At 38.2% G+C, this 25,975-nt stretch overlaps 1 protein-coding gene across 2 annotated transcripts in view; it reads left to right on the top strand.

Moving 5' to 3' along the window:
• The window catches only part of NEDD4 (NEDD4 E3 ubiquitin protein ligase), a 105,639-nt gene that overhangs the window by 64,076 nt on the left and 15,588 nt on the right, over positions 1 to 25,975 (top strand). For both annotated transcript variants that reach the window (XM_081151863.1, XM_081151862.1), the window contains 11 exons: positions 2,633 to 2,735; positions 8,157 to 8,323; positions 10,225 to 10,342; positions 10,436 to 10,603; positions 13,960 to 14,025; positions 20,319 to 20,438; positions 21,665 to 21,865; positions 22,920 to 23,000; positions 23,228 to 23,282; positions 23,377 to 23,435; positions 24,653 to 24,718. In XM_081151863.1, coding sequence (XP_081007989.1) covers positions 2,633 to 2,735; positions 8,157 to 8,323; positions 10,225 to 10,342; positions 10,436 to 10,603; positions 13,960 to 14,025; positions 20,319 to 20,438; positions 21,665 to 21,865; positions 22,920 to 23,000; positions 23,228 to 23,282; positions 23,377 to 23,435; positions 24,653 to 24,718 — 1,204 coding nt within the window. The remainder of the gene's footprint in view (positions 1 to 2,632; positions 2,736 to 8,156; positions 8,324 to 10,224; positions 10,343 to 10,435; positions 10,604 to 13,959; positions 14,026 to 20,318; positions 20,439 to 21,664; positions 21,866 to 22,919; positions 23,001 to 23,227; positions 23,283 to 23,376; positions 23,436 to 24,652; positions 24,719 to 25,975) is intronic.

Raw genomic sequence — 25,975 nt, 5'->3', positions numbered from 1 at the left:
TTTTTAAAAAATTTCTTCATTATACTTTATAGTAGCCACTTTGGAAATTCGAGGTTTAAACCTTGTAAATTCAAGGTTTAAACCTTGTAAATAAGCTACTTCTATTTTATTATTTTTTTAAAGCTTTATTGTTACATCTGATTACAAAGTAATATATACATAGTACAGGAATTCTGAAAATACAGAAAAGTGATCACACCCCTTTGGAAAAGATTTGTCCCCATAATACTTACCAGACAAAAGGCTAAAATTTGTTATTTTATATTGATTTTATATCATAAAGTATATGTCATTTTGTCATACTATGCTTTAAAAAATCACAAATATCAGTTCACCTAAAACTAATATCCAACTTGACATGCACAAAACCAATTTCAGAAAAACCTAACTACATTTTGCATACTTTTGATTTTAAAAGGTATTTCAGAAAACTCAAATATTTAAAGAAAATAACATGAGTAAAGACTGGAATTTAAAACCTGTAATTTCATTTTCCTAAACTAAATTACTTGATTTTTGTCAAAATTCTAAAGTTTAAGCTGTAAATAAAACTCCTTTTGATCTTTTGTACCACGTAGTCAAGAAAAATCTAGTCAAGACACGTGTGTGGATTTACTGTCAAAAAGGTCAAAGCAAAGCAGAGGAAGGACATCTGTGAAAACAGTATTTGTCTTGTTTTTAAAACTAGAAAACGCATTTGAAAAGCATATGGTGGGAACTTAGCAACATTTTTTTATTTAAAAATTTTTTTAAATTACTCTTTGTAATATAAATATTAAAACAAAAACGGGCAGCGCTCTCTGACTATTAATATTTACTTTCTCTAAGAGAAGTCACATATTTAATTTCTATAGAAGTCTTGGAATACAAATTTCTTTTCTCCCTTTAATTTTAGACTGATTGTGACTTCTGCATACCAAGAATAACTAAATATTTCTTTTTTTTTGACTGCCCTGGTAGCCTACTTTTCAATTTGTTAAATGCTTTCTAGTATGCTTATCTTTAAAAACTGCAACAATTAAAATAATAGTAATAATAATAAATAAAATAAAAACTATAACAATTTACATCTTCTGTCTGCACTGGATATTACTGCAAGTGCAGAAAGAATTTTATTCAGATAGAAAATGAACTGTATTCCTAGATTTTTTTTTTTTTGGCCCCATTAAGTCCAAATCTACAGACTTGCTATCTAGATGGAAAGATATGAAACATATTATTGCAGAGAAACTCTTCTATAAAACATTATCAGAGCAAGTTTCTATATCTATCTTTTATAGCAACAACTCAGTGTTCACAACCCTTTAAATATGGTGACAGGCCACTGTTAGTGGCCTTGGAAATAAGCATCAGGGATTTTATTGACCACTCAGGAAAGATATACTTTCCAAGTCCATAAGAACTATACACAGAAGAAGAGCTAAAAAGATTGAGGGAGGCATGGGGGAGGCGTATTTCTTGAAGAAAGAATTAAAGGATTGGGATTCTTGTCTAGGAAGACAAAGGCTTATTGGTTACATAACTGCTATCTGTAAACATCACCAAAAAATATATATATAGAAAGGTAGAACAAGCAAAGATTTCTTAAGTAAATAGGATGTTAGAATTGATGAGGGCAATAATAAGTCTTAAGTTAGAAGCTTAAGAAAGACAGGTTTGCCCCACCGGCTGTGGCTCAGCGGTTGAGCATCGACCTAGGATCCAGGAGATGGCAGTTGGATTCCCAGTCAGGGCACATGCCCGGGTTGCAGGCTCGATCCCCAGCAGGGGGCGTGCAGGAGGCGGCCCATCAATGACTCTCTCATCATTGATGTTTCTGTCTCTCTCTCCCTCTCCCTTCCTCTCTCTGAAATCAATAAAGGTATATTAAAAAAAAAAGAAAAAGACAGGTTTAAAAATTTTAAATATTAATACAGTGGGTAGCAACCTTTAGCATAGACAACTCATTATTCAAAGAGGTGACACAATATGAAAATAGGTCAACTAGCGTATGACAGACTCAAACAGCTGTCAAAGAAAGACAGTAGGTTCCCGACGGTTACCAGGCTTTGCTCTTCACTCTTTGTCATCTTGACAGTGTGGCTAGATTAGCACCTCGAAGGCACATCTCTGAGGATGCCTTTCGTATCCACCCAAATTCTGTGGCTTCACAGAGTATGCAAAATAAAATCTCAAGCTCCCGTGTGTCGCCTGGACCTCACCGCCTAGACCCCCTGCACCTCCGCTGTGCGCCCCGAAACCCAGGCGCGCTCAGCTGCAGCGATGCCCTTGCGGGCCCCGGGCCCCCGTCCAGCTCCTTGTTGCCGTTGTCCACTCGCACGCCGTTCCCTTCGCTGCCACAGATCAAAACCCTCCCCAGCCTTCGAGTCCCAGTTCAGATGCCAACTGCTCTTTCAAACTCTCCCTGGTCTTTCCCTTAAACTTCCTAAGTATCTTATTTATCTCGTAACAGTTATTTATTTATGCGTGTTCCTTTCGCTCCACCGTTTATTCTTTTTCCTAGGAAGCCCTGCGCCGGAGCTTGTCTTTGAGTCTCCTCTGGTAGTTGGTGGGTGCTCAGGAAACTCTCAGTGAATGAATGCTTCTCTTCCTAGTGTGAAAGTTTTGTGAATAATTCTCTTCTTTTCTACAGTCACAAATCAAGAGTTAAAGGTTATCTGAGATTAAAAATGACTTACTTACCTAAAACCAATGGCTCAGAAGATGATAACGCAGAACAGGCTGAGGAATTAGAGGTGAGATTTTATATAAACATTTAGTTAAACTAAAGGTGAAATAACTAATTTCTTGTTTTAGTATACTGTGAAGAAGAAATAACTTTACGCAATGAAGTTAATGTGTGCAATACGAATTATTTACCTGGATATTTATGTATTTTACCCAAGCATGTATTAAACATTTCTTTCCTCTAAGAATACTTCTGTGGAATTAATGGTCATTATCAGTGGCATTCTTAAAGGTTAGAAAATACAATGTTGACAAATGAGAGCGTTTGTTGTAATTAAGTCATTAACTGTTTCTAGATTTCTGTTCTCTAAACCATGTCATGTCCCTCTTCATTAAAGTAAGAACACTTTGTAAGCTCAATACATGGAAATTTTGAGGAGACTGCTAATTAGGAAATTTTTTTATAACATGTAATTCCTTTTCCTATCATGGTTGGGGAGGGGACTCATAGGAAAGGAGGGGAATGAGAGAGAGAGGAGAGAAGTCAAGTGATCTCATAAAAAGGCCACATTTATTTGGGTCAAGTAGGACTTACTTTTCATGGGTGACAGGGTAAGAGGCAGTCCAAGTCAACCATCTGGGCAGAACTGCACACATCAGAGTGAGTGAAGACGAGGCCGAGAGCATGTATTCGGAATAAAATTGGTCTGGGATTTGGAGACTGGAATCCTTAGTCACAAGATCTGCTACAAGCCAGCCCAGTGACTCCGTGAGTCCCTGAACATCTCTGAACCTCAGGTTCTTCATTTGCAGAGTGACAGCGCTGGGCCAGATGAGTGCTAGGGTTTCTTCCAGCAGAAAGATTCACAATTTGAAAAGGGAACAAAAAAACACCTGCACCGTGAGATTCCCATTGCAGGAACACTTGCTTTGGAGGGGGTGTGGGTGTGGGTGTGGGTGTGGGTGTGTGTCTCCGTCAACAGCCTTAGGTCTCCAGAAGAACTATAACCTCCTGAAAGGGAGAGAAAGCTCGAGAACAAGTGGTGCCTTTGGAACAGAACTTTCAGGGAATTTTTTACATACACAAATGAGATTTTGCTTTGTGGGGGAACCTAATATAATAGAAAGGACCTTTTTTCTTTGAATCACAGAATATAATTAGCCCTTAGTTTGGTGGTCAAAGAACTTGGTAGCCTTTCTTATGTCTGTATTTACTTATCTGATTACCTTTTCATCTTTTTAGTTTTTCTCTGGTTTATCATATAATAATCACTTAAAAATTTTAAGATATTTATTGGGTTGAAGTTTCTGGCATTTTGGTGCACAGGGTATTTTGCATAATGAAATTCTGTTTGTATTGAAGGATGTCTGCTGCAAAGAAAGAGAATTCTTTATTTAGTAACTTTAAAAAAATTAACATTTTATTATTTAGTAATCTGCTCCAAGTTTTGGCCACACGCACGTATCACGGGTACCTTATCCACAGTTCAGTTTCTGTGGACAGAGCTGCTTTGCTCCATTTGTGGTCTCCAAGCCTCAATATTTGAATTCCCTCAGAATGCACCTTATAATTTCAGTAGATGTAAGCGTGTCGGAGTTTATTTATGAAAGGCCCTAGGAATTCAAACACACGAATCTGTGCTTATTTATGTTCTGTGTAGCTAATGACCAGAGAAGTCTTGCCTTTGACATCTAGTTTGTGACTGAATATATACAATTCGACTATTTAAAGAAAACAGTTGTAATCTTCATAAGAGGCTCACTCTAAGGCAGTTAGTATTCCTTTGTAAGATAAAGTGTGGTTATAATAGATAGTCATGTAACATTTGATTTTTGTACCCTTTGCAACTTTAGATTTGGGCCTATGTATTTCACAAGATTAACTTTCAGTGTTTGTTGTAGCTCTGAATGCTTTCTTTCTGACCTTCTTTGACTCCATTAATTGTGGGCAGTTGCATCTTAGCTTTGAGGTTAGTAATTAAGTAACATTTATTGGTACTTAGAAAATCATTCTGTGAAGAATATTAGCTGGTACATGATTAATAGGGAGATATTATATACAAAAAATGAGAACTCAGACTTCCTAAACAATGTTAAAATGTAAAACTGTACTTTTTCAAACTTGAAACAGGCTTTTTAAAAAAGGTTCTTAATTAAATTAGTTTTCCCCTCTTCTTGGATTTACTTGGACAACATAAATTCAATAAGCAGACCTTTAAGAGAGAAATCTTTAAGAAGCTTTTAAATATTTTCTGGTACTATATTCCCAGCTCTGAATATTTTTAGTTCTTTAAAGCAGCAGTGAGGACCCTTTTATTAATAAATGTCATTAATCTGCATAAAAATAATCAGTGACCATATTAAAAAATACTTGTTAGTCTTTTTTTTTTTTTTTAGAGTAAAATATAAAAATTCAATGTACATGCTTTAAAAATGAAAACTGGAGAAATAAAATTATATTTAATATATACAAGACTAAATTTTAGGCATGTAGATTCTATATTATGATTATTTAAAGGAAAGGAAAGAGAGAAAAGGAAGGTAAACATAGATGAAGAGAAAAAGTTAGAGGATTGAGGGAAGGAACAGAATGGAGTTTGAGCGTTAAAAAATATAAACATGTCAGTTCTCATAGAAGAGATAAAAAGGGAAACGTAGCAAAGGGTAAGAAAGAAAGGGAGTCAGTGTTACTGCCGGTCTACATCCCTTTTCCCAGAACAATTCTGTCTCCCTCCCCCTCCCCTCCCCCTCCCCACCCCCTCCCCTCCCCCTCCCCACCCCCTCCCCTTCTGTTCCGCCTGGGGCTGTAACAGTCCCACCGGAGCTGGCTAGGAGAGCTCAGCCTTGCTGTAGGAACCCCTGCGGCCAGAAAGTACTCCTTTCCTTCCCAGCTCTTCTCCCAGATCCCTCATTTTTAGATCCAGTTTTCAATATAGAAGAATTATCTTCCATCTTCTAAGCCATCAACTGGTGGGCACACAGCAGTCCTTTAGTGTGGGATCCCTAGTGCCTAGGAAAAAACTCTGTATATATTAAGGAAGTTAATTTTTTTGTCCATTATCATAGTACCAAATGTTGGCCAGTTTGTCATTTTTTAAACTTTGGTTTAGTGGTTTTTGCCATGAACAAATTTGGGGTTTTTTTGTAATCAAATTTATCAATCTTTTCTTTTATGCTCTGGATTTGGTATTATATATACATAATGGCTTTCCCACTCTTAGAATATACTTTTTAAACCTCCCCAGGTTTGTTCTAATACATTTCGGTTTGGCTTTTTAACATTTAAATATTGCTCATTCTGTAACATCCTGGTGTAAGGCATTGGTGGTGGTGGAAGTAAGGTCCCCTTTCCCCACTGAGGGCTTGGGGTGGGCTCCTTACCATACCTGAGGAAAAAGAATTTTCTGAGACTCACACAGGAGGACAAGTGATTTTTATTTGCATGAAATGACATCCTTGGGTTTCCAAAGCCCCATTTCCCTTAACCCAGTCTTGGGAGATGTGCAGCTGGGGATTCAGTGGAACCGGCGTCCGAAGTTTCCTTCCCGGGTGAAGCTGGGTCCGGCACAGCACCGGGCTAGCTGCAGGCGTTAGTCCGTCGGGTGGGGTCCCCATGGCTGTGGGCCACGTGGGCGAATGCAGGGGAGCCGAGAGAGCGTGCCCCCTGCCACAAGAATCCCAGGAGTCCCGAAAACGCGAGGGGGCGAACTCCTTTGTTTAGGAGATTAAATATCTCAGTTCTTCCCCCCTTGCAGTAGCCACGCCTGCTCTAGCCAGTGACCTGTTCCCAGGTGTGACCGACAGACAAGCACCTTCCCTGTGCACCCAGACTTTACTGAGCTTGTGTCTGTTTGCCCCCTACAGTCCCTTCCCCCAGGGATGTGTAGGGAACAGACTACCTGGGGAGTGTCAAGTTGCACAAAAGGCATGCCTTCTATTATTTGGCCTTCCCTTTGCTTCTTGCCTGTTCATTAATAACTACATTAATTACAACGATATCTGTATGAGGTAGCAATCTAAGTGATTTTTTTTTCTATTTTCTAGGTAATTTTATCTATTTTACCACAAATTTGAAATGTCTTTATACTAAATTCCTGCAATTTTTAGTCTCTTGCTGGGCTTTCTAATCCGTTCTGTTGAGCTATCTTATCTAATCATGCTCCAGCGCCACACAGCTTTCATTCTGTGGTTTATAATGTTTCATCTGGTAGGTTCATTTCCACGTGTTGCTCTTCTTTCATAGAATTATGCTGATTTTTCTTGCATGTTTGTATTTCCATTTGAACTTGAGAATTGCTGAGTCTCGTCATTTTAAAAACATCCATGATGTAGTTTAATTGGAATCCTGGCAACTATACAAATTAACTTGGGTAGAATTGACACCTTTTTGAGACTGTCTTCCTAGCCAAGGTCATATTAAGGCTTTTTATTCATTCAGGACTTCCTTTCTGTCCCTGTAAGACAATTTTTAAGTTCTCTTCACTAGTTTATTTATGCTTTCCTAACCAATCTAGCATTTAGTAGAACTTTTTACCGACTGGCTTTTCTGTTTTGAGGTTTCTGGTATTAAAAAAAAGTCATTAACTTTTGTTACCCTTTTCAGTGAATTCCTTACTCTAATTACCTAACTTAAGGCTTTATAATATTTACCCCCTCGACAGTGTCAGGAAATTTCCAGTGCCTCCCTGGCATTCAAAACAAAACTTTCTTTCTTATTGATGGGGGAGGGAAGACACATCAATTTGCTGTTCACTTGTTGATCTTATCGATGCATTCATTGGTTGCTTCTTGTATATACCCTGACAAGGGATTGAACCTGCAACCTCGGCATATTGGGATGATGCTCTAACCAACTGAGCTACTTGGCTGCTTTCAGACTTGACCAAAATGTTTTCCCTTGGTCCAGAGGAGAAAGAGAAAAGTCAGACTAGAAAGTCATGACTTTTCAGTCACTAGAGAGTTCATTGTAGCAATTATTTCTAAATCATTTGCACTCTCCTATCATGCTTCTACATATTTCACTTTCATTTAATAATATTTTTTCAGGTCTCAGAGAGTTACTGATTTCCACCCTAAACAAGGTGCTTTTTCTCTGTGGGAAGGCAATGCGCAATACAGCACGATCCCTGCCCTTTATTTATTTGCTTATAATTTAGAAAATAGCCTAAGATTACCCCAGTTTAAACTATGCTTCTTAATTTCTCAGTGCTTTCTATTATTGTTTGTTTGTTTTTCTATTAGATATGTTTTAAAACGTTTTGGAAACATTTTAAAAGTTTCAAGCAAAATTTAAATGTTATTTTGCAAAAACATGCCTTCATTATCATAAAAATTTATATGATGGTCTTAAAAGTTGACAGTATGCTTAGTCTGTCTTTGTATAATTTCTGGAACTGGATATGCTAAATTACTTGTTGAATTTCCTCTAGCATAATTTATAAGGTTAAAAAATCAAGCATGAACTTCATTGTTAACATTCTGTTTTTCAGCCTGGCTGGGTTGTTTTGGACCAACCAGATGCTGCTTGCCATTTGCAGCAGCAACAAGAACCTTCTCCTCTACCTCCAGGATGGGAAGAGAGACAGGATATTCTTGGAAGGACCTACTATGTAAACCATGAATCTAGAAGAACGCAGTGGAAAAGACCAACCCCTCAGTATGTGCTGATGGCTTGCACTTTGTAATCTAAATACATTTTGACCACTAATTTTCTTTTTGAAGTCATATCTCAGATGGATTCGTGATAGTACAGGGATCCATAAACTTTACATAAGCATACCAGTATTTTTAAGGTCTAGGGCTTTAAAAATGCTATCTTAGCTCTTTGTTGTTAAGAATAATTTGGTAATACTCAAAATTATTTGAGTTATAAGTGCCACCCTTCTGATTGCTTCTTTATTTTAATAAATTGTCAACTATGTATGTTTTAAATATTATGGAGCCATAAAGGGTACATTTTTCTCTTTAGAATGATTTAGAAAATCTTAGAGATTTTTTTGTATTTTGTTACTAAAATATAATATTATTTTATATTTTACAGTACACTATGTTAAATTCTATAGTACACTATTTTAAAAATAGAACTTATTTGTAAAATATATAGGATTCAATAACAAGGGTCTTTTGTTAAACACCCATTTGCCAGTCTGGTCAATGTATACATAATTTCCACCATACAGAGATCAAGGACAGAATGACCTTCAAACATGACCTTCATTCTAATTTATGTCTCCTCGGTGACATTTTTCTTTTATTATCATCAGACTATGTATTTGTAAATAAATTCTCTGATTATTCATATTTATTATCAACTATCCTTCCACTTCTTCCTTATAACCTTCTGAAGTCTTTCTTTAGTTTTCCACTTTTTCACACAGACTTAAAATTTTTTATTTGTCCATTAACCTTCTAATTTGGGGCTTTGGTATTTTGTGTCTGATGTAGCCCAAGCACTTTCATAGGTACTTTCTGTTCTCAAATCCTCCCAAAGCAAATCAGTGATCCGTGGCACTGGGGCATTGATCTCTGTAGAATGACATACAGATTGCAAAACTGAAGACACTATAAAATTCTGCAAAATTGTCGTATTGCATACTCAGTATTATGGCAAGCCTGACTTGAGCAGAATCACATTTCCTCTATAGCTGATGTCATTTTCAGCTAGCCAAAATTAAGTATTGAACGGGGGAGGGGATCTGTTAAAATTATGTTTTCTCCAGCAACAGTACAGTAAGAAATGGTCCTCTGATTATCCTGGGCTTATATGGCATTAAATAAATTAATAATTTTGTTATTAAATATCTGTAAAAAATTCTTGATCTACTGGTCTGGATACAATAAATGCAAATAGCTAGAATAATATAACTAATAAATGACTGGGGTAACTTAGGAAAGGTACAGTAGGAAAGACCTACCCCTCAGTATGGTACCCCCTTACCTTCCCTAAACCCAGGCATGTCTTTATTATTACCTTTTTCCAGGCCAGGACCGTTAGTGTATATGAGCAAAAATAGATACCATTTAATTATAATATATTAAGTTTTTAATTGTAGTATCCTGACACTGACTTTCATTCTGCCATCTACATTCATACATGGAGACCGCTACTCTTGGCTTAAGATCAGTTCTAGAAAATGTTGATGCCTGGTTCCTGAAGACGTATATGCAACTCTTTAAGATTCTCTTTTATGAACTTTCTAGTGCTACTTTAGATTTTACTCTTCTAATAACATGGCAAAATAATATAATGAAAGTATTTGTGGAACTCGCAGATATTCATTCAACAAATATTTTGGGGTTCCCATACATGTCAGCCTGTCAGGCACAGTGATGAACTAAAACATCAAAATCAGACATATCATGTACACACTTTCTCAAAAACTTTAATTCCATAAGGTACCAATGTGCCCGTAACTTAATCTTTGCATGTTGAAAGAGCCTCTGGCCAAAAATAATAAATTCTGACCTAACAAGTATTTTTTAAATGATCACAGAATATTTGACTATCATTTTAACTCTCTTCAGACATGGGTGATAGCTTCTATATTTCTAATACAGGGACAACCTAACAGATGCTGAGAATGGTAACATTCAACTGCAAGCACAGCGTGCCTTTACCACCAGGCGGCAGATATCTGAGGAAACAGAAAGTGTTGACAACCGAGAGTCTTCCGAGGTAGAGATCATTTTCTTTTTTCCGTAGATAGACACATGTTATGTGAATAGATTAAAGTATGTGTGGCTTAAGCTTATTCTGTTCATTTTTTAGAACTGGGAAATTATAAGAGAAGATGAAGGCACCATGTATAGCAATCAGGCCTTCTCATCACCTCCGCCCTCAAGCAGCTCGGAAGTTCAGACTCACCTTGCAGAAGAATTGAATGCTTTACTTGCTATTTGTGGAAATTCAGCCACTGGCCAGCCAGTATCCAGCTCAGTAAGATGCTCTTAGATTTTGTTGTAGCTTCAGAATTTTATATTATATATATTAGTCCATTTAGTATCTAACTTTTACATAAAATTTTGTCTTTTCCCAGTTTTATTGAGATATAATTGACATATAACTTTGTTAGCTCAACGTGTACAGCATAGTGATTGGATATATGTATATATTGCAGAGTGATCACCACAGTGAGTTTAGTTAACATCCATCACCTCACATATTTACAAAAACTTTTTTTTCTTGTGATGAGAAAACATTTGTCTTAAGTGGCATGTAATAATGTGTTAGGGACTTTGGGACTTTACAGCATTTTTCCAAGTATTGCCACTAATGGTGTGGAGCAGAGTCTTGGATAATCTGAATGGTCATTGGAATCCAAATGTTCATTATGTCAACGCCCTTCAGCCAGAGGCTGCCATGAACACACCTGTAGTTGAACAAGTTGGGTTTATTACTCATTTCAGCAAGGGAGAGCACACACCATGAGTGTCTCGGTAAGAGCATGTTAGAAAAAATTTAATGGGTTTGGGCTCATGTTTGTCAATTTGGGGGAGGGTGTAGGAAAGCAGGATGTTGCTTGTGCCTTGGATGCTGTCAGGAGGTGGTGGTGATTCTGTGATAGGGTCTTCAAGTCTTATATGTAGTGAGGCGAAAGCTATCATTAGTAAAGAAGCAGCACTCACATTTGCCAGGATAGGGAGATAGTTGGTGTTTCTGGCTTGGAAAATGGCCCTGTTTTGTCTGTGCTCTGGCGTGAGTACAGAGTGGTCTTGATTTTGTCTTGATCCTACCAATGAGCACCACGCCAGGTCCTGGATGTTAGAGGCTGCGTTTCCCCTTCTCAGTTATACCACAGATGTTACCAGTGCACATGTGTGAGTAAGAGCTGATGTACTTTGATTAAACGAGGAGATAGATGACATTCTCCTTCCCGTAACCGCTATAAAAATTGCTGTCTGTAGGGTCCAGAAGCAAGTATTCCAACATACTCTGCCACAATGCGATCTTTATGGCTAGCTCTCTAATCCGTATCATCACGGGACTCCTTTCAGTGAAAGACAAAGATTATTCTCTGAGGATGCGGTGGTCATTTCTGGTTGGAGTTCTCCTGCTTTTCATTCAATTAGTAGATACCTACTGAGGGCCAACAGTACCAAGGCACAGTACGCTCAAGTATCAGTGGAATACGGCCACAGCCGTATGCTTAAGTATTGCCTTCGGCTGCTTTCACCCTACAGCGACAGAGTTGAGTAGTTATAACAGAGACAAAAAATATTTACTTTCCCGGCCATACCAGAAGTTTGCTGATTTCTGTTTTAGCACCTTCTTCAAGAAACTTCAATGTAGACTGTGCTGTGTGAACACTTGTATGAATATCCAAGAGCAGATCTGCCTGCCTGCTCCCTTTCCCTCCTTTCTTCTACCTGTCTGCTCTGTCTTCCATTCATTTCTTTTTATTTTTTATCAGGGGAGTGGGAAAGGTCAGTCAGAGACTTAAAGAATAAGCTATATAGGTTTACTGGTGATAAATCACACGAGATCCTATTCCCTTTTCTCCTATTATTATTTTTTTACTTTTAAAAGTAATACATGGCATCTATACAGTGAAATCCTATGCAGCCACTGAAAACAATGAGAGAGCTTTGAATGTATGTGTTGCTTGAAACAATCCCTAAGAGAGAGTAGTTGGTGAAAACCAGCAAGGTATAGAACAGGGTGCTTAATGTACTACTGTTTATGTAAGTTATTTAAATGACAGGATAAATATGTGTATGAGATTTCTTGAAGACTAAACAGGAAGCTGGTAACATTGCTCAGCTCTGAAGGGTGGAACAGGTGAGCAGGACATAAACCTTTGGTTCCTTTTGAATTTCATAGCATATGCACGTGTTACTTATTCAAAAAAAACAAAACAATTTATTCTTTTAAAAGTGTTGTGTGGTCATGGTTAACAATTAAAGCAGTATTGAGGTGTGTAAAATAAAAATGAAATCTTACATCTCACCTCTAACACATGCTTCCTAAATTGCTATTCATGGTTTGGCATATACAGGTTGTCCCCGCAAAATATATACACGCTGTAACAGCTGATAGCCCGATTTTGAAAATGAAATGCATTTTAATATACACTGCCTTTATAATTTTTAAAAGTGTGCATATACATTTTTGGGGACACCTTATATTGTCCTGAACATTTTCTCTATGTTTATAAACATATGTGAGCACACATAGATTTCTGTATAATTTTTTAACCTGAGATCATCTCATACACACTTTTGGGTAACTTACTTTTTTCACTTGCTATATCATAGACATTGGACCATTTCACTAAATATAAACTTACTCCTTTTAAAACCAGCAACAGAACTTTGGCATATTGCAGTGTGCAAATAAACCTTGAGCTATTGTACCGTCTCCTATCAATGGAGGTTAAATTGTTTACAGTTCTTTGTTATTATAGACAATACTACAGTGGATCTTCTGAGTTCATTTCTACGTGTGTTATAAATTTCGATGTCATTAAATGACAAAACTAGTATCTTTTAGATAGTGACAACAGCATGCGCGTAGAAACACAAGGAAAGAGAATATATGGGATTCCAGGAAACGGGCAGTCTGGAATGTCCAGAGGGTAGGAGGTGAGGCCGGCAGTGCTGGAGCCCCGGAAGAGCCGGGTCAGGAGGCTCGCTCAGCATCTGGTCTGGGCCGTGGCTTGGATCCTGGTGCCGGTGTGAAGTCCGTGCAGGGCTCTGAGCTGGAGGGCGCAGTGACAGGCTGTCTGCAGAGCGCTCTCGGCTGCGGCGCGGTGTGGCGGGGAAGTCCGACTCGAAGCCCGGAAATCTACTAGGATGTTGCTGCAGTGATGACCACGGTGGCAAACGAGGAAGACTTAAAGTTTTAAAACAAAACACTTGAGCTGAAGTGGAGAGGGGATGTACCCGGCTGTGAGGGCGGGAGCCGGAGACGCTCGGGTCCGCCTGCCACCCGACCTGGGCAGCGGCTGGCCTCACGCGCCGCCCGCCGAAGTGAGGAGGGCCGGGGAAGGTTTGAGTGGCTGCGATCAGGGAAAAATAGGGTCCAGTTTGGGGCACAGTGAGGGCTATCAGTCAGACAGGAGAGGAAGTCTGCGGGAGGCAGTCCAGAGTGGGGGACAAGTGTCTGGGGGTCGAAGGCATCGGCACGTGGGTGGTGGGTGGTGAGGGCACTGAGTGCTTTTACTCAGTCTCCACGGTCACCTCCTAGCCAGTGTTCTTTCTTCTCCCTTGTACGCACCCCTCCCCCCCAGATGTTATCTGCCGTTCAAAGACTAACCCAAGACCTAAAATTATCATCATTCTTTTTTTTATAAGAATCATTCCAGCAGAAGAGGCAGCTTACAAGCCTACACTTTTGAGGAACAGCCTACCCTTCCCATGGTGAGTTTACCCTCCCCCCTCAGTTATCAATAAAAACATAAAGCTCAGCAACCTTTTCTTCTTTCTTTAACACTGAGTGTGACTGAGCATGACCTTTGGCGGCCAAGCCGAGCACTGATCCGGCGCAGGGTCTGGGCTCTGGTATATGAGGTGCTGGGGAGGGAAACTGAGTAGGTGATCCCTTCAAGATCAAAGCCCAATGCCCAGCCCCGTGTGGCTCAGCGATTGAGCCTCAGCCTAGGATCCAGGAGAACGCGGTTCGATTCCCAGTCAGGGCACGTGCCCGGGTTCCAGGCTCATCCTCCAGTGGGGGGTGTGCAGGAGGCAGCTGATCAGTGACTCTCTCATCACTGATGTTTCTCTCTCTCTCTCCTTCTCCCTTCCTCTCTCTGAAATCAATAAAGACATATATTTTAAAAAAAGAAAAAAAAAGAAAACAAAGCCCGAAGAACTATCTCCTGCCTAGTAAGAAAGCCCATCCCCGACTGTGGGTGACATCCAGGCGTCTCAGTTGAAGGGCTGTCCTGGCTGGGGGTGGTCCGCAGCAGGGAGCATAGGGTTCAGGATCATGGTGTCCAGCTGCCTTGGCTCTGTACACGGCCACGGCATATAGTGGCCATTCTGCCCCCCACACACGTGAAGTGTCGTGTTGGGGTCCAGTCACTCAGCCAGGTGTGCACCCGTTCAGCAGGCCCAGTGGCCAGGTTGGGGTTCATCAGCCCCACCCCACCCCTTTCAGGCCTTTCACCTCCTCAGGAGCTCCCCCCCCCCCCTTTACTCAGCTTCGATCTTAACGACCTCACACTGGGCTGTCGGCTCCCTTTTGGTTTCCCCACCTCCACCCTTTTCCTGACTCAACGCTCATTACTTTGAGTTTGCGTGTCCCTTACTGGGCCCCACTTGTTTTTCTGAAACCAAACGGAAACTCCCAGGCTCCCAGCGCCTTCAGCCTCCCCTTCTCCACCCCCGTGCCTCCGGCCGCGTGCCTCCCATCTGTGCTCGATCTTCCGCACAGGCTGCTCCCCTCGCCCAGGTCGCCGTGCATCCCGCTTCCCCACTTGGAATCGCCTCCTCACTTTTTTCCACCAACTACGTGCGATGCTGAATGGCATTCTGTACATTAATTTTGAAAAAATGGGATTGTTTTCACTTTTATGGAAGTTCCAGCAGAGGAATGCAGAAGCTCAAAATTCCTCAACCCAATGGTGACTCGTCTGTCTAAAAAGGTGTCCCCGCACTGAGGGAGACACGGATCCTGCACTGAGGGGGAGGGCCACACCCGCGTGGGCGGTTGGCCCTGTCAGTATTGAGCATCAGCAAGAGGTAGATGCCACCAAAGGGCTGCCCGCACCAGCCTCACTCTCACTGCCACTTTCTGGCCTCCTGCCTTAGGCTGGAGCCCGCGAAACCAGAGATCCGTGGTATTTTTCCCACTGCACTTTGTAATGTCCTCCATACGGTGAAAATGTTGAATTTTTGATGGACTAACAGGCGTTCCTCCAAGACACTATTTTAAGTGCACCAGATGAGCAGAGGAATCCAGAGATGATGTATGTTTTATGCACTGGAAAAGCTATTTCTTTGCCTTTTTTGTCTCTATACATTGATTAGGATGAGTGTGTTTTTTAACAGCTTTCTTGAGGTGTAATTTACATGCCATAAAATCTACCCATTTCTAAGTACAAATAAATGAGCTTTAGTAAACTTACACAGTTGTGCAAACCACCACAATCAAGGTTAAGAACCCTTTCATCACCCCAAAAAAGTTTCCTCAGTCCCAGTGCATACTTTCAGCCCTTGCTAACCGGTCATCTGCTTTCTGTTGCTACAGGCTTGCCTTTTCTACAAATTTCATATAAGTGGAGTCGTATAATATGTAGTCTTCTGTGTCTGGCCTCTTTCACTTAATATGGTGTCTTGAGATTTATCCACGTTGCTGCCTGTCTCAGTAGTTCTCAATATTCCGTTGTGTGGATAATACCTACTACATTTCATGTATCGTCTCACCGGCTGTTGGACATTCAGAAAGCTGGGCAACTTTGAATTCTGTTATTTCATAGACTAACCCTGACCATAACTGTCAACAATGTGTGCCTACCTCCTGCATATCTAGTGAACATACTAGTTGTGCTCGTTCTTATGTATAAGGCATATTAGGGAACTAGGCCAAACCTTGAGGACTCTAATCTGGTTCAGAAGACAAAAGGAAGCCAGACCTGGACTATTTTAAGTGAACCTGGAAATAAGCAATAATAAACAGCACCTCCTCAGCTCTTACAGAAAGAAGGCAGGGATAACTTCTGACTTGGCACATATCAGTGATCATTTCTGTAGTTAGACTACCTGGGTTCAGATCTCAGCTCCATACTAGCAATGTATCTGTTGAAATTACTTCAACTGGGCCAATAATAGCAATTATCTCAACAAGATTTGTGTAGCAGTTAAATGACATGATCTGTATTGAAGCACTTAGTGTGGTGTTACTACTGTCATGTTTTCTGAGAAAAGTGGATTTTATTAGCTAAAATTGTGTTTAGCAATATCTCTATAATCCTACTATTTTTATTAGTCTGTAGTATTTTTTTCATGTGATGTCTTTGTTGGGTTTTGACATCTGTACCAATTCTTGAGAAATCACTTCTTTCATTCTTTATATTTGTAATTGTCTTGTTTTCTGTCATTTTTTTCCTGATCATCCTGGCTAGAAGATAAATGATTTTATTGATCTCAAAAAAAAACCCAAACAAACAAACAAAACCCAAAACAGCTTGGTTTCATTTATTTCTCTGTTATTTTTCTATTTAATTTTTTTACTCTGATCTTTTCTTTATTATGCTTAATCTACATTTAATTTGCTCTCCTCTTTCTTGTTTCTTAAAGTAAAAACTGAAGTCATTAATGTGAGACCTTCCTTCTTTGCTCATATAGGCATTTAGTGCTATAAATTTCCCCCTACGTACTGCTTAGTGGCATCCCATGAATTCTAATGTCTTTTTATTTTCATTCAATTCAGAGTACTTTCTAATTTCCCTTTTAATTTCTTCTTTGACACATGAGCTATTTATTTAGTGTATGCTGTTTGGTTTTTAAACATTTGAAAAGATTATATATATTTGTTATCCCTAATTTAATTCCATTTTAGCAGAGAACATACTTTGTTTTATTTATATCCTTTTGAATGTATTGACTTGCTTTATGATTCAGGTTGGTCAGGTGGATTAATTATGCTGTTCAACTTTTCTGTATGCTTACTGATTTTCTGTTTGCTTGTTCTACCAGTCACAATGGAAGGGTTCTGAAAGTTTTGACCACACGCATGGATTTTTATATTTCTCCTTGCAGTTGTGTCCATGTTTCCTGTATGTATTTGGAAGCTCTGTTCTTAGGTACATAAACACTTAGGATTACTTTGTCTTTGTGATGACTCAACCCTTTATCATTATAAAATTGCCTTCTATATCTTTGGTAATATTCTTTACTCAGAAATCTAATTTGGTATTAATATAGCCATTATAATTAATGTTTAAAAATTTTATTTTTAAATTACAGTTGACCTTCAATATTATTTTATATTAGATTCAGGTGTACAGCATGTGGTTAGACAATCATATAATTTACAAAGTGACCCCTCCGATATTTCAAGTACCCACCTGGCACCATACGTAGTTACTAGACTATTACTGACTACATTCCCTATGCTGTACTTTACATCCCGTGACTGTTTTTATAACTACCAAATTGTACTTCTTAACCCCTTTACCTTTTTCACCCAGTCCCCCAAACCTCCTCCTCTCTGGCAACCATCAGTTTGTTTTGTGTGTATCTATGAGTCTGTTTCTGTTTTGTTTGTTCATTTATTTTGTTCTTTAGATTCCACATGTAAGTGAAATCAGATAGTATTTGTCTTTCTCTGTCTTATTTCACTTAGCATAATACCCTGGAGGTCCATCCATGCGGTCATAAATGATAAGATTTTATTTTTTTTTATAGAGCAGCAATATTCCACTGTATATATGTACCTCTCTGCTTTATCCATTTGTCTATGGGTGGTACTTGGGTTGTTTCCATCTCTTGGCTGTTGTAAATACGCTTCAGTGGGCATAGGGGTTCTTTTTGAATTAGTGTTTTGGGTTTCTTCGGATACATACCCAGAAGGGGAGCTTCTGGGTCATTGGTAGTTTTATTTTTAAATTTTTGAGGAACCTCCATACTGTTTTCCATAGTGGCTACAGCAATTTGCATTCCCACCAACAGGGTTTCTTTTTCTGCCAATACTAGTTTGCTGATTTATTGATGATAGCCATTCTGATAGGCATGAGGTGATATCACATTGTGGTTTTAATTTGTATTTCTCTGATGATTTGTGATGCTGAACATCTTTTCACACGTTTATTGGCCATCTGTATGTTCCCTTTGGAGAAGTATCTTTTTAGGTCCTCTGCCCATTTTGTAATTGGATTTCTTTTGGGAGGGGGGATGAGTTGTAGGAATTCTTTAAAATTTTATGTATTAACCCCTTACCAGAGGTATCATTGGTGAATATCTGCTCCCATTCAGTAGATTGCCTTTTCATTTTGTTGATGTTCTCCTTTGCTATGTCAAAACTTTTTAGTTTGATGTAGTTCCATTTGTTTGTTTTTTCTTTTGTTTCCCTTACCTGAAGAGATATATCTGAAAAAATATTGCTACAAGAAAATGTTTGAGATTTTACTGCCTGTTTTCTTCTAGGATTTTTATGGTTTCGAGACATTTAAGTCTTTAATCCATTTTGAGTTTATTCTTGAGTATGGTGTAAGAAGGTGGTCTAGTTTCATTTTTTTACATATATCTGTCCAATTTTCCCAACATCATTTATTGAATAGGCTGTCTTGACCCCATTGTATGTTCTTGCCTCCTTTGTCAAATATTGATTGACCGTAAAGGCATGGGTTTATTTCTGGGCTCTCTATTGTGTTCCATTGATCTGTATGCCTGTTTTTATGCCAGTACCATGCTGTTTTGATTACTATGGCCTTGTAGTATAGTAATCAAGTAACATGATACCTCCAAGTTCATTCTTCTTTCTCAAGATTGCTGAGGCTATTCGGTATCTTTTGTGGTTCCATATATAAATTTTTGGATTATTTGTTCTAGTCCTGTGAAAAAAGCACCATTGGTATTTTGATAGAAATCACACTGAATCTATAAATTGCTTTGGGTAGTACTGACATTTTAATGGTGTTAATTCTTCCTATCTATGAACACCATATATATGCTTCTACTTATTTGTATCTTCCTCTTCAGTGTCTTATAATTTTCCAAGTACAGGTCTTTTATATCCTTCTTTGTCTGTTATAGCCTTTATTTTAAAGTCTATTTTGTCTGATATAAATATTGCTACCACAGCTCTTTTTCGTTTCCATTTGCATGAAATATCTTTTTCCATCCCTTTATTTTTAGCCTCTTTGTGTCTTTCTACCTAAAGTGAGTTCCTTGTAGACAGCATATAGGGTCTTGTAACCATTCAGCCAGATGTTATATGGGCTCCTCTTCCCAGTACTTTTGTTCTGGGCTGGGGAGCCCAGTATGGGGTTGGGACCCCTAGCTCCTCAGGGGCCACCTCTGCAGGTGAGATACCCCTCCAGATTCTCAACTCCCACATGTGGGTGCGGGGCCAGCCTGTTTCATGTCTCCACTCCTCCAACCAGTCTCACTTGGCTTCTTCTGTGAATCCTCAGTTATAAGGCTTCTGTTCAGCTAGTCTTCAGATGGTTATTCTGATTATTCAGGTTGATTGTTAAGTAATTTAGTTGTACTTTTGATGTGGTCCTGAGAGGAGGTGAATGTAACTTCCACCTACTCCCCCATCTTGAGCCAGATTTTCTACTGTCATGTTTTCAAAGTGTTATCACCCTCATCATTATTGTCTTTTTTTTTTTTTAAGTGAACTGTTATATACATTATTTTGTACACTTCAAAATATTATTTAAAACATGTTTTGTTTTGTTTTAAGTATACCTTTATTGATTTCAGAGAGAGGAAAGGAGAGAGAGAGAGAGAGAGAGAGAGAGAGATAGAAACATCAATGATGAGAGAGTCATTGGGGATCGAGCCCGCAACCCGGGCATGTGCCCTGACCGGGAATCGAACCCCAATCGCCTGGATCCTAGGTTGACGCTCAACCGCTGAGCCACGCCCCGCCGGGCAAAACATGGTTCATTTTTAAGAGAGCTAGCAGTGACAGAGGGATGTGGTCTTTTTAAACTAATTTTTTTCTTAGTAATATTTAATTCTCCCATTATCCTTCACCTTAGCTCTTGCCTACATCATCTGGATTACCACCAGGTTGGGAAGAAAAACAAGATGAAAGAGGAAGATCGTATTATGTAGATCACAATTCCAGAACCACTACGTGGACAAAGCCCACTGTACAGGTACCCTGCAACCTATCGATTAACTTTTCTTACATAATTGAAACTATCCTATTTGTATGGAAGCTATTACATCACTTTGTAGTATATGCTGGATGCTTCTAGCATGTTCTAATTATTTTCTGACATTGGTGCTAAGTGTCTACTGTTTCCTGTGCATCTCTGATACGCACAAATTACCACTTATCATGATGTAAAACAAGTCCAGTTGGGAGTAAGTGGACGAAGTAAATGATCCAATCCATTGGGTAATTTTGTAATTTAAACAGTTAAGACCATTATTTAACTAAAAGATAATCTTAGTGATTTGTATCTATTAAAGAAATACGTATTGATGACATTTTGTCCTTGACAACAGTGAGTGCTTTTGTAATATTTTCTTGTGTTTAGAGAAATATTTATTTTATTTTATTATCATGTCTCTTACTGAGAAATATTTTAACACTGCAAAGTACAGAGAATAATACCGTTTTCCTGACATCCAGAATTTACCACCATTAACAAATTACCGTATTCATTTCTAGACATTTTATTTTTCAAAATAAAATTTTGCAGATGAAACAAAATTTCTTTTAGCCAAATACTTGGTCCCATCCCCTGGAGGCAACCACCTTCTTGACTTTTTGGGGTATTCTTCTAGCCTATTTTATATACTTACAAAGAGAGCTAAAAAATGCAAAATATTGTTTATGCCTGTGTTTCAAATTTTGCAAAGCTGTTGTGTTGTATAACTCTAAATCTTTTTTTACGCAGCATTCTTTTAAAACCCTATCCATGTTTTATAGATAGATCCAGTGTATCTTTTTTAACTACTGCCTAATATTTCATCAGATGACTATATTCACATCTCAGTTATCCATTTCTATAGTGGATATTTGCCGTTCTGTTTGTCCGCCCAGCATTTGAACCCACTTCTGTGTGTGGAGAACTCCCCACTCTATGAGTCTTCCCTTGCAGGTAGGCACAGGCCGCTGACCTAGCTTCCTCAGTCACGTGCATCAACAACAACAGCTTTGCTAACCGGCATCTTACTGCTCAGGAGTTAGCTGAGAAATTATAAATGATTTTAAAAACAAAGTTTAACAAAATACTTTATTAAAAAAAATGAGTTTCCAGTGTTTAGGCCTATTTATAAGTATATATACTGCCTGCAGGCTGTTACTGTTTTGACCACAGCAATTTGTGTGTTCCCTATAAAACATTACAACATGACTTAATTAATGTGCTAGGCCACAGTGGAGAGTCAGCTGCCACCAAGCCAGAGTTTTTCTGCAAGCCCTCAACCACAGGTCCCCACAAGTGATTCGGAACAGCAGGTGACTCAGCCGTCTGAAATGGAGCAAGGATTCCTTCCTAAAGGCTGGGAAGTCCGGCATGCACCAAATGGGAGGCCTTTCTTTATTGACCACAACACCAAAACCACCACCTGGGTAACTTTAATACTCTCCAGTTTAAACTTATAATAACAATAATAACCTCTTATGTATAATTCTTTGTAATCTTCAAGTGTACATTAGTATAACCTACACTTTCTAGTATTCATTTAAAGATATGTTGAATTCATAATAGTATTATTTCTATTCCAGATAGGTTTATGACTATTTTTAGTATTTTGGGGGGTTGTTCTGTAGATAAATTTACTTCCTATATCCAGTTTTTAACTCACTAGTCATAAATGCTTAGGAAGGTGGTAATAACCCTTTACCTTTATAAGAGGCTTTATAGTTCCAAAGTACTTTTGAATCCACACCTCACTTAATATAAAAAAAAAACTTGTGAGGCTAAGTAGAATAAGTATTTTTATTTTAAGACAAGGTTTAAAGTTGTTTAGCAGTTGGTTCACCACAAAGAGAAAAATTACTAAAAATTAGCAGCAAGATAAATAGATTTGATTAATCAATTTATTTAAAAGACCAGTGTACCTAAAAAAACCTAAAATAATTTAATAAATTATTTAATTAATAAGATGTCAAAATAATAATACTTATAAATTAATCCAAATAAATTGAATTTTCTCTTTTTTCAACAATTTGGTTGATTTTAATAACCTATTTGGGCTTACTGTCCTATGTTTCAAAAATATTAATAAATTAACACCTTAACAGATAGGTGTCAAAAAGCATGTTCAGGGACTCAGAAATAACATGTGGTCCAGTTTCCTGTCCCACTGTCTCACCAGTGTTTATTGAGAGAAGAGTCCTGTGTAGTAACACAACCCCTAAGGAGTGGGGCAGAATATTCTGAGTGGTTTCTGTGAGAGCGATGATGAGCTGACACAGGTCCCACCGAGATCTGAGAACCGAATACTAGGGCCTAAAAGTGATGGGTTGTACACGGAGAAACTCTTATTTTTCAGATTAAGCAAATGAAATAAAAGAATAGTTTAAATATCCATTGATGCTAGAAAACATATAACAGATTGACTTTCATGATTTTAAAATTTGTGTGTGTGTATTGTTCTCTTCATTTACTCTACCAAAAAAGGAAGACCCCAGACTGAAAATTCCAGCTCATCTGAGAGGAAAGACAGCGCTCGATTCTTCCAACGACCTGGGGCCTTTACCTGTAAGTTTGTAGAGCTGCTGCCAGTCTGACTTGGCTATCTCCAACGTTTTGCATCTTGGAATACAGTAGTTCTTTAACAACTATAAGTAATATTATTATTAAAGTGTTGATGCCTTCTACTGAGAATGAATATGCAAATTAAAGTAACTATATAACCAATGCTATTTTTCTACCCGTACGCCTAAAACCCTTTTTGTAAAATAATTAAAATACATTTTTTATTATAGCCAGGATGGGAAGAAAGAACTCACACGGATGGAAGAATTTTCTACATAAATCACAGTATGTGCAACGTGATTTTTCATTACATTATTTCCGTAATATTGAATTTTTTGCATAAGAATGAAGAACATCTTTTTTCCCTCCCTCTCTTCAGATATTAAAAGAACGCAATGGGAAGATCCTCGGTTGCAGAATGTAGCAATTACTGGACCAGTAAGTCTCTTTGTATCAGTATCTTCTGATGGGATTGTCCTCTCGCCTGTCTCTTCAAGGGCGAATGGTCAAGGGCATAACCCCATAGGCACTGAGAGGAAAGCACATTTGCTGTCCTCTCTGTTACCACCCACACTCCAGGTCTCAGATATTTGGAAAAAGCATGTAAGATCATTATCCTTCTACACAATAGCTTTGGGAGACTAGTGAACCAGAGAGTGAAAGTGCTAAGGCGGTGGGCTGCTGTGCTCAGGCTCGTACTTGCCTTGTCTGAAAAACAATGTCGTCAGGCCACAGCTAATCAGAGAGGAGCCTAGTGCTCGGGTGAAGTAGACCGCGCCCTACCCACTGCAGGGCTGGGTCTTGAACTTTTGGGTAGAAATTATTGTATATGTAAGATATAAGATATATATATAGGGTATCCCAAAAAAGTATACACACACTTAGAATAGTTATAAAGGCAGTGTTTATTAATACATTTCATTTTCAGAATTGAGCTATCAGCTGTTAAAGTGTGTATACATTTTTTTGGGACACCCTGTATATATGACACATTCATGTATACATATACACACACACACACATATATGTATGACACATTCATATTTAAGTATAAATATCGCCATGTATGATGTTTACACTACTCTTGAGTCAGGTTAATAATAGGAAAATTATTATCCTCTTTTATAGAGCTACTTTTCCCATTTTTAGTTTTTCAGATTTTGTTTTTAATTCACAAAAATAAGTAAAATTGAAGATACAGTTCTTTTAGGTTATTCTTTAGTCTCCATGTTTAGTCTTTTAAAGTAATGGATAAAAAAGGTGACTCCTCAAAGTTCAGGGGAAAAGTACATTTTTCAAATTGTTCCCTTAATGGAGAAATCACTTTGAAAGCCTCTTTAGAAATGGAAATTTTCATTTCTAATATTTCTCTGCTTGGAAGAAATACCCTGTTTCTGGCATGTTGCATTTCAGGAATATTGACTGATGAAAATTACAGCCATAGGAATTGCTGAGTACAATTTTATCTTAAACAGAGAAATTTAGAAATTTTAAGTTTTGTATTTGTTTTTCTTTAAATTAAACTTTTCTTTCCAAATATCCTCTTTGAATGCCTTAAACTTACATTCATAAAATACCCAGAGGGGAACTTTTAAAATTGTTCCAAAATAAAACAACCTAAACCTTCTTTATTTTTCCAAAAATTTCAACTCAAGGCCGTGCCCTACTCCAGGGATTACAAAAGAAAGTATGAGTTCTTCCGAAGAAAGCTGAAGAAGCAGGTTAGTGATACTTATAATGAGTTCTTAGGAATGAATGTTATAAAAGTGATGGTAAACGCATTTTTAAATGGATGAAGGGGATCAAACACAGAGAGAGAGAAGGAGGGAGGGAGGGAGGGAGGGAGGGAGGGAAGGAAGGAAGGAAGGAAGGAAGGAAGGAAGGAAGGAAGGAAGGAAGGAAGGAAGGAAGGAAGGAAGGAAGGAGAGAGAGAGAGGAAGAAAGAAAAGAAAGAAAGAAGAAAGAAAAGAAAGAAAAAGAAAAAAGAAAAGGGAAGGAAGGAAGGGAGGGAGGGAGGGAGGGAGGGAGGGAGGGAGGGAGGGAGGGAGGAAGGAAGGAAGGGAAAGAAAAAAGAAAGAAAGAAAGAAAGAAAGAAAGAAAGAAAGAAAGAAAGAAAGAAAGAAAGAAAGAAAGAAAGAAAGAAGAAAGAAAGAAAGAAAGAAAGAAAGAAAGAAAGAAAGAAAGAAAGAAAGAAAGAAAGAAAGAAGGAAAAAGAAAGAGAGAAAAGAAAAAGAAAAAAAGTAATAGAGAATTTATTCTATATTTGCAGTAACTTAAAATAGTTTCTTACAGGGAAAGGATGCGTATTTTTGATATATCATTAGAGACCATAATTATTTTATGTCTTTAGTTTTTAAGATATCCTGTAATGTAGAAAAATAATATTAAAAGTTTTCTTTTAAAGAACTCTAACGTGGTTTCCTAGTGGGGTTTGCAGGGCTTGGGCTTTATAGAATCTGAGCAAGAATAGCGCAGGAGATAATCTCCTGGCCTGGCCTTGGACTGGGTAGGAGGACTCTGGATTCCTTTTCTGCTTTGACCATTGTTTTCCAGTGAGAGTTATTTCATTCTCTACAACTTCAAATATTACATATCTCTGCATAATTTGAAAATACAACTGTGGTTGGGACAGTGCTCTTGTTGCTTGTCTCCTTGTACTACACATATGTTCACTACACTTTTTTCCATCACATGTGTTTGGAACTAAACTCATTACCTGCCCATCTAATTCGTTTCTGTTGGTGACCGTTTTTTGAATACCTAAGTAGCTCATCTGTTTCTGCTTTCCCTGCAGTTTAGGAATACTACCACTAGGTGGCCATATTGGGTTATATTTTCTTGCTTTCTGAACCAGAAGCCTGCTTTTGCACATTCAAGATCCAAAATTTAACAAAAATGAGATATAATAGTTATTTATGCCTATTTTATGCCCAAATAAGACCCTAAAATATCAACAACTTTTAAAACTCATCTTCAAT

Source organism: Miniopterus schreibersii (genome assembly GCF_964146895.1).
Source record: "Miniopterus schreibersii genome assembly, chromosome: 1".
Lineage (NCBI taxonomy): Eukaryota > Metazoa > Chordata > Mammalia > Chiroptera > Miniopteridae > Miniopterus > Miniopterus schreibersii.
This window is presented reverse-complemented; position numbering and strand designations above follow the sequence as displayed.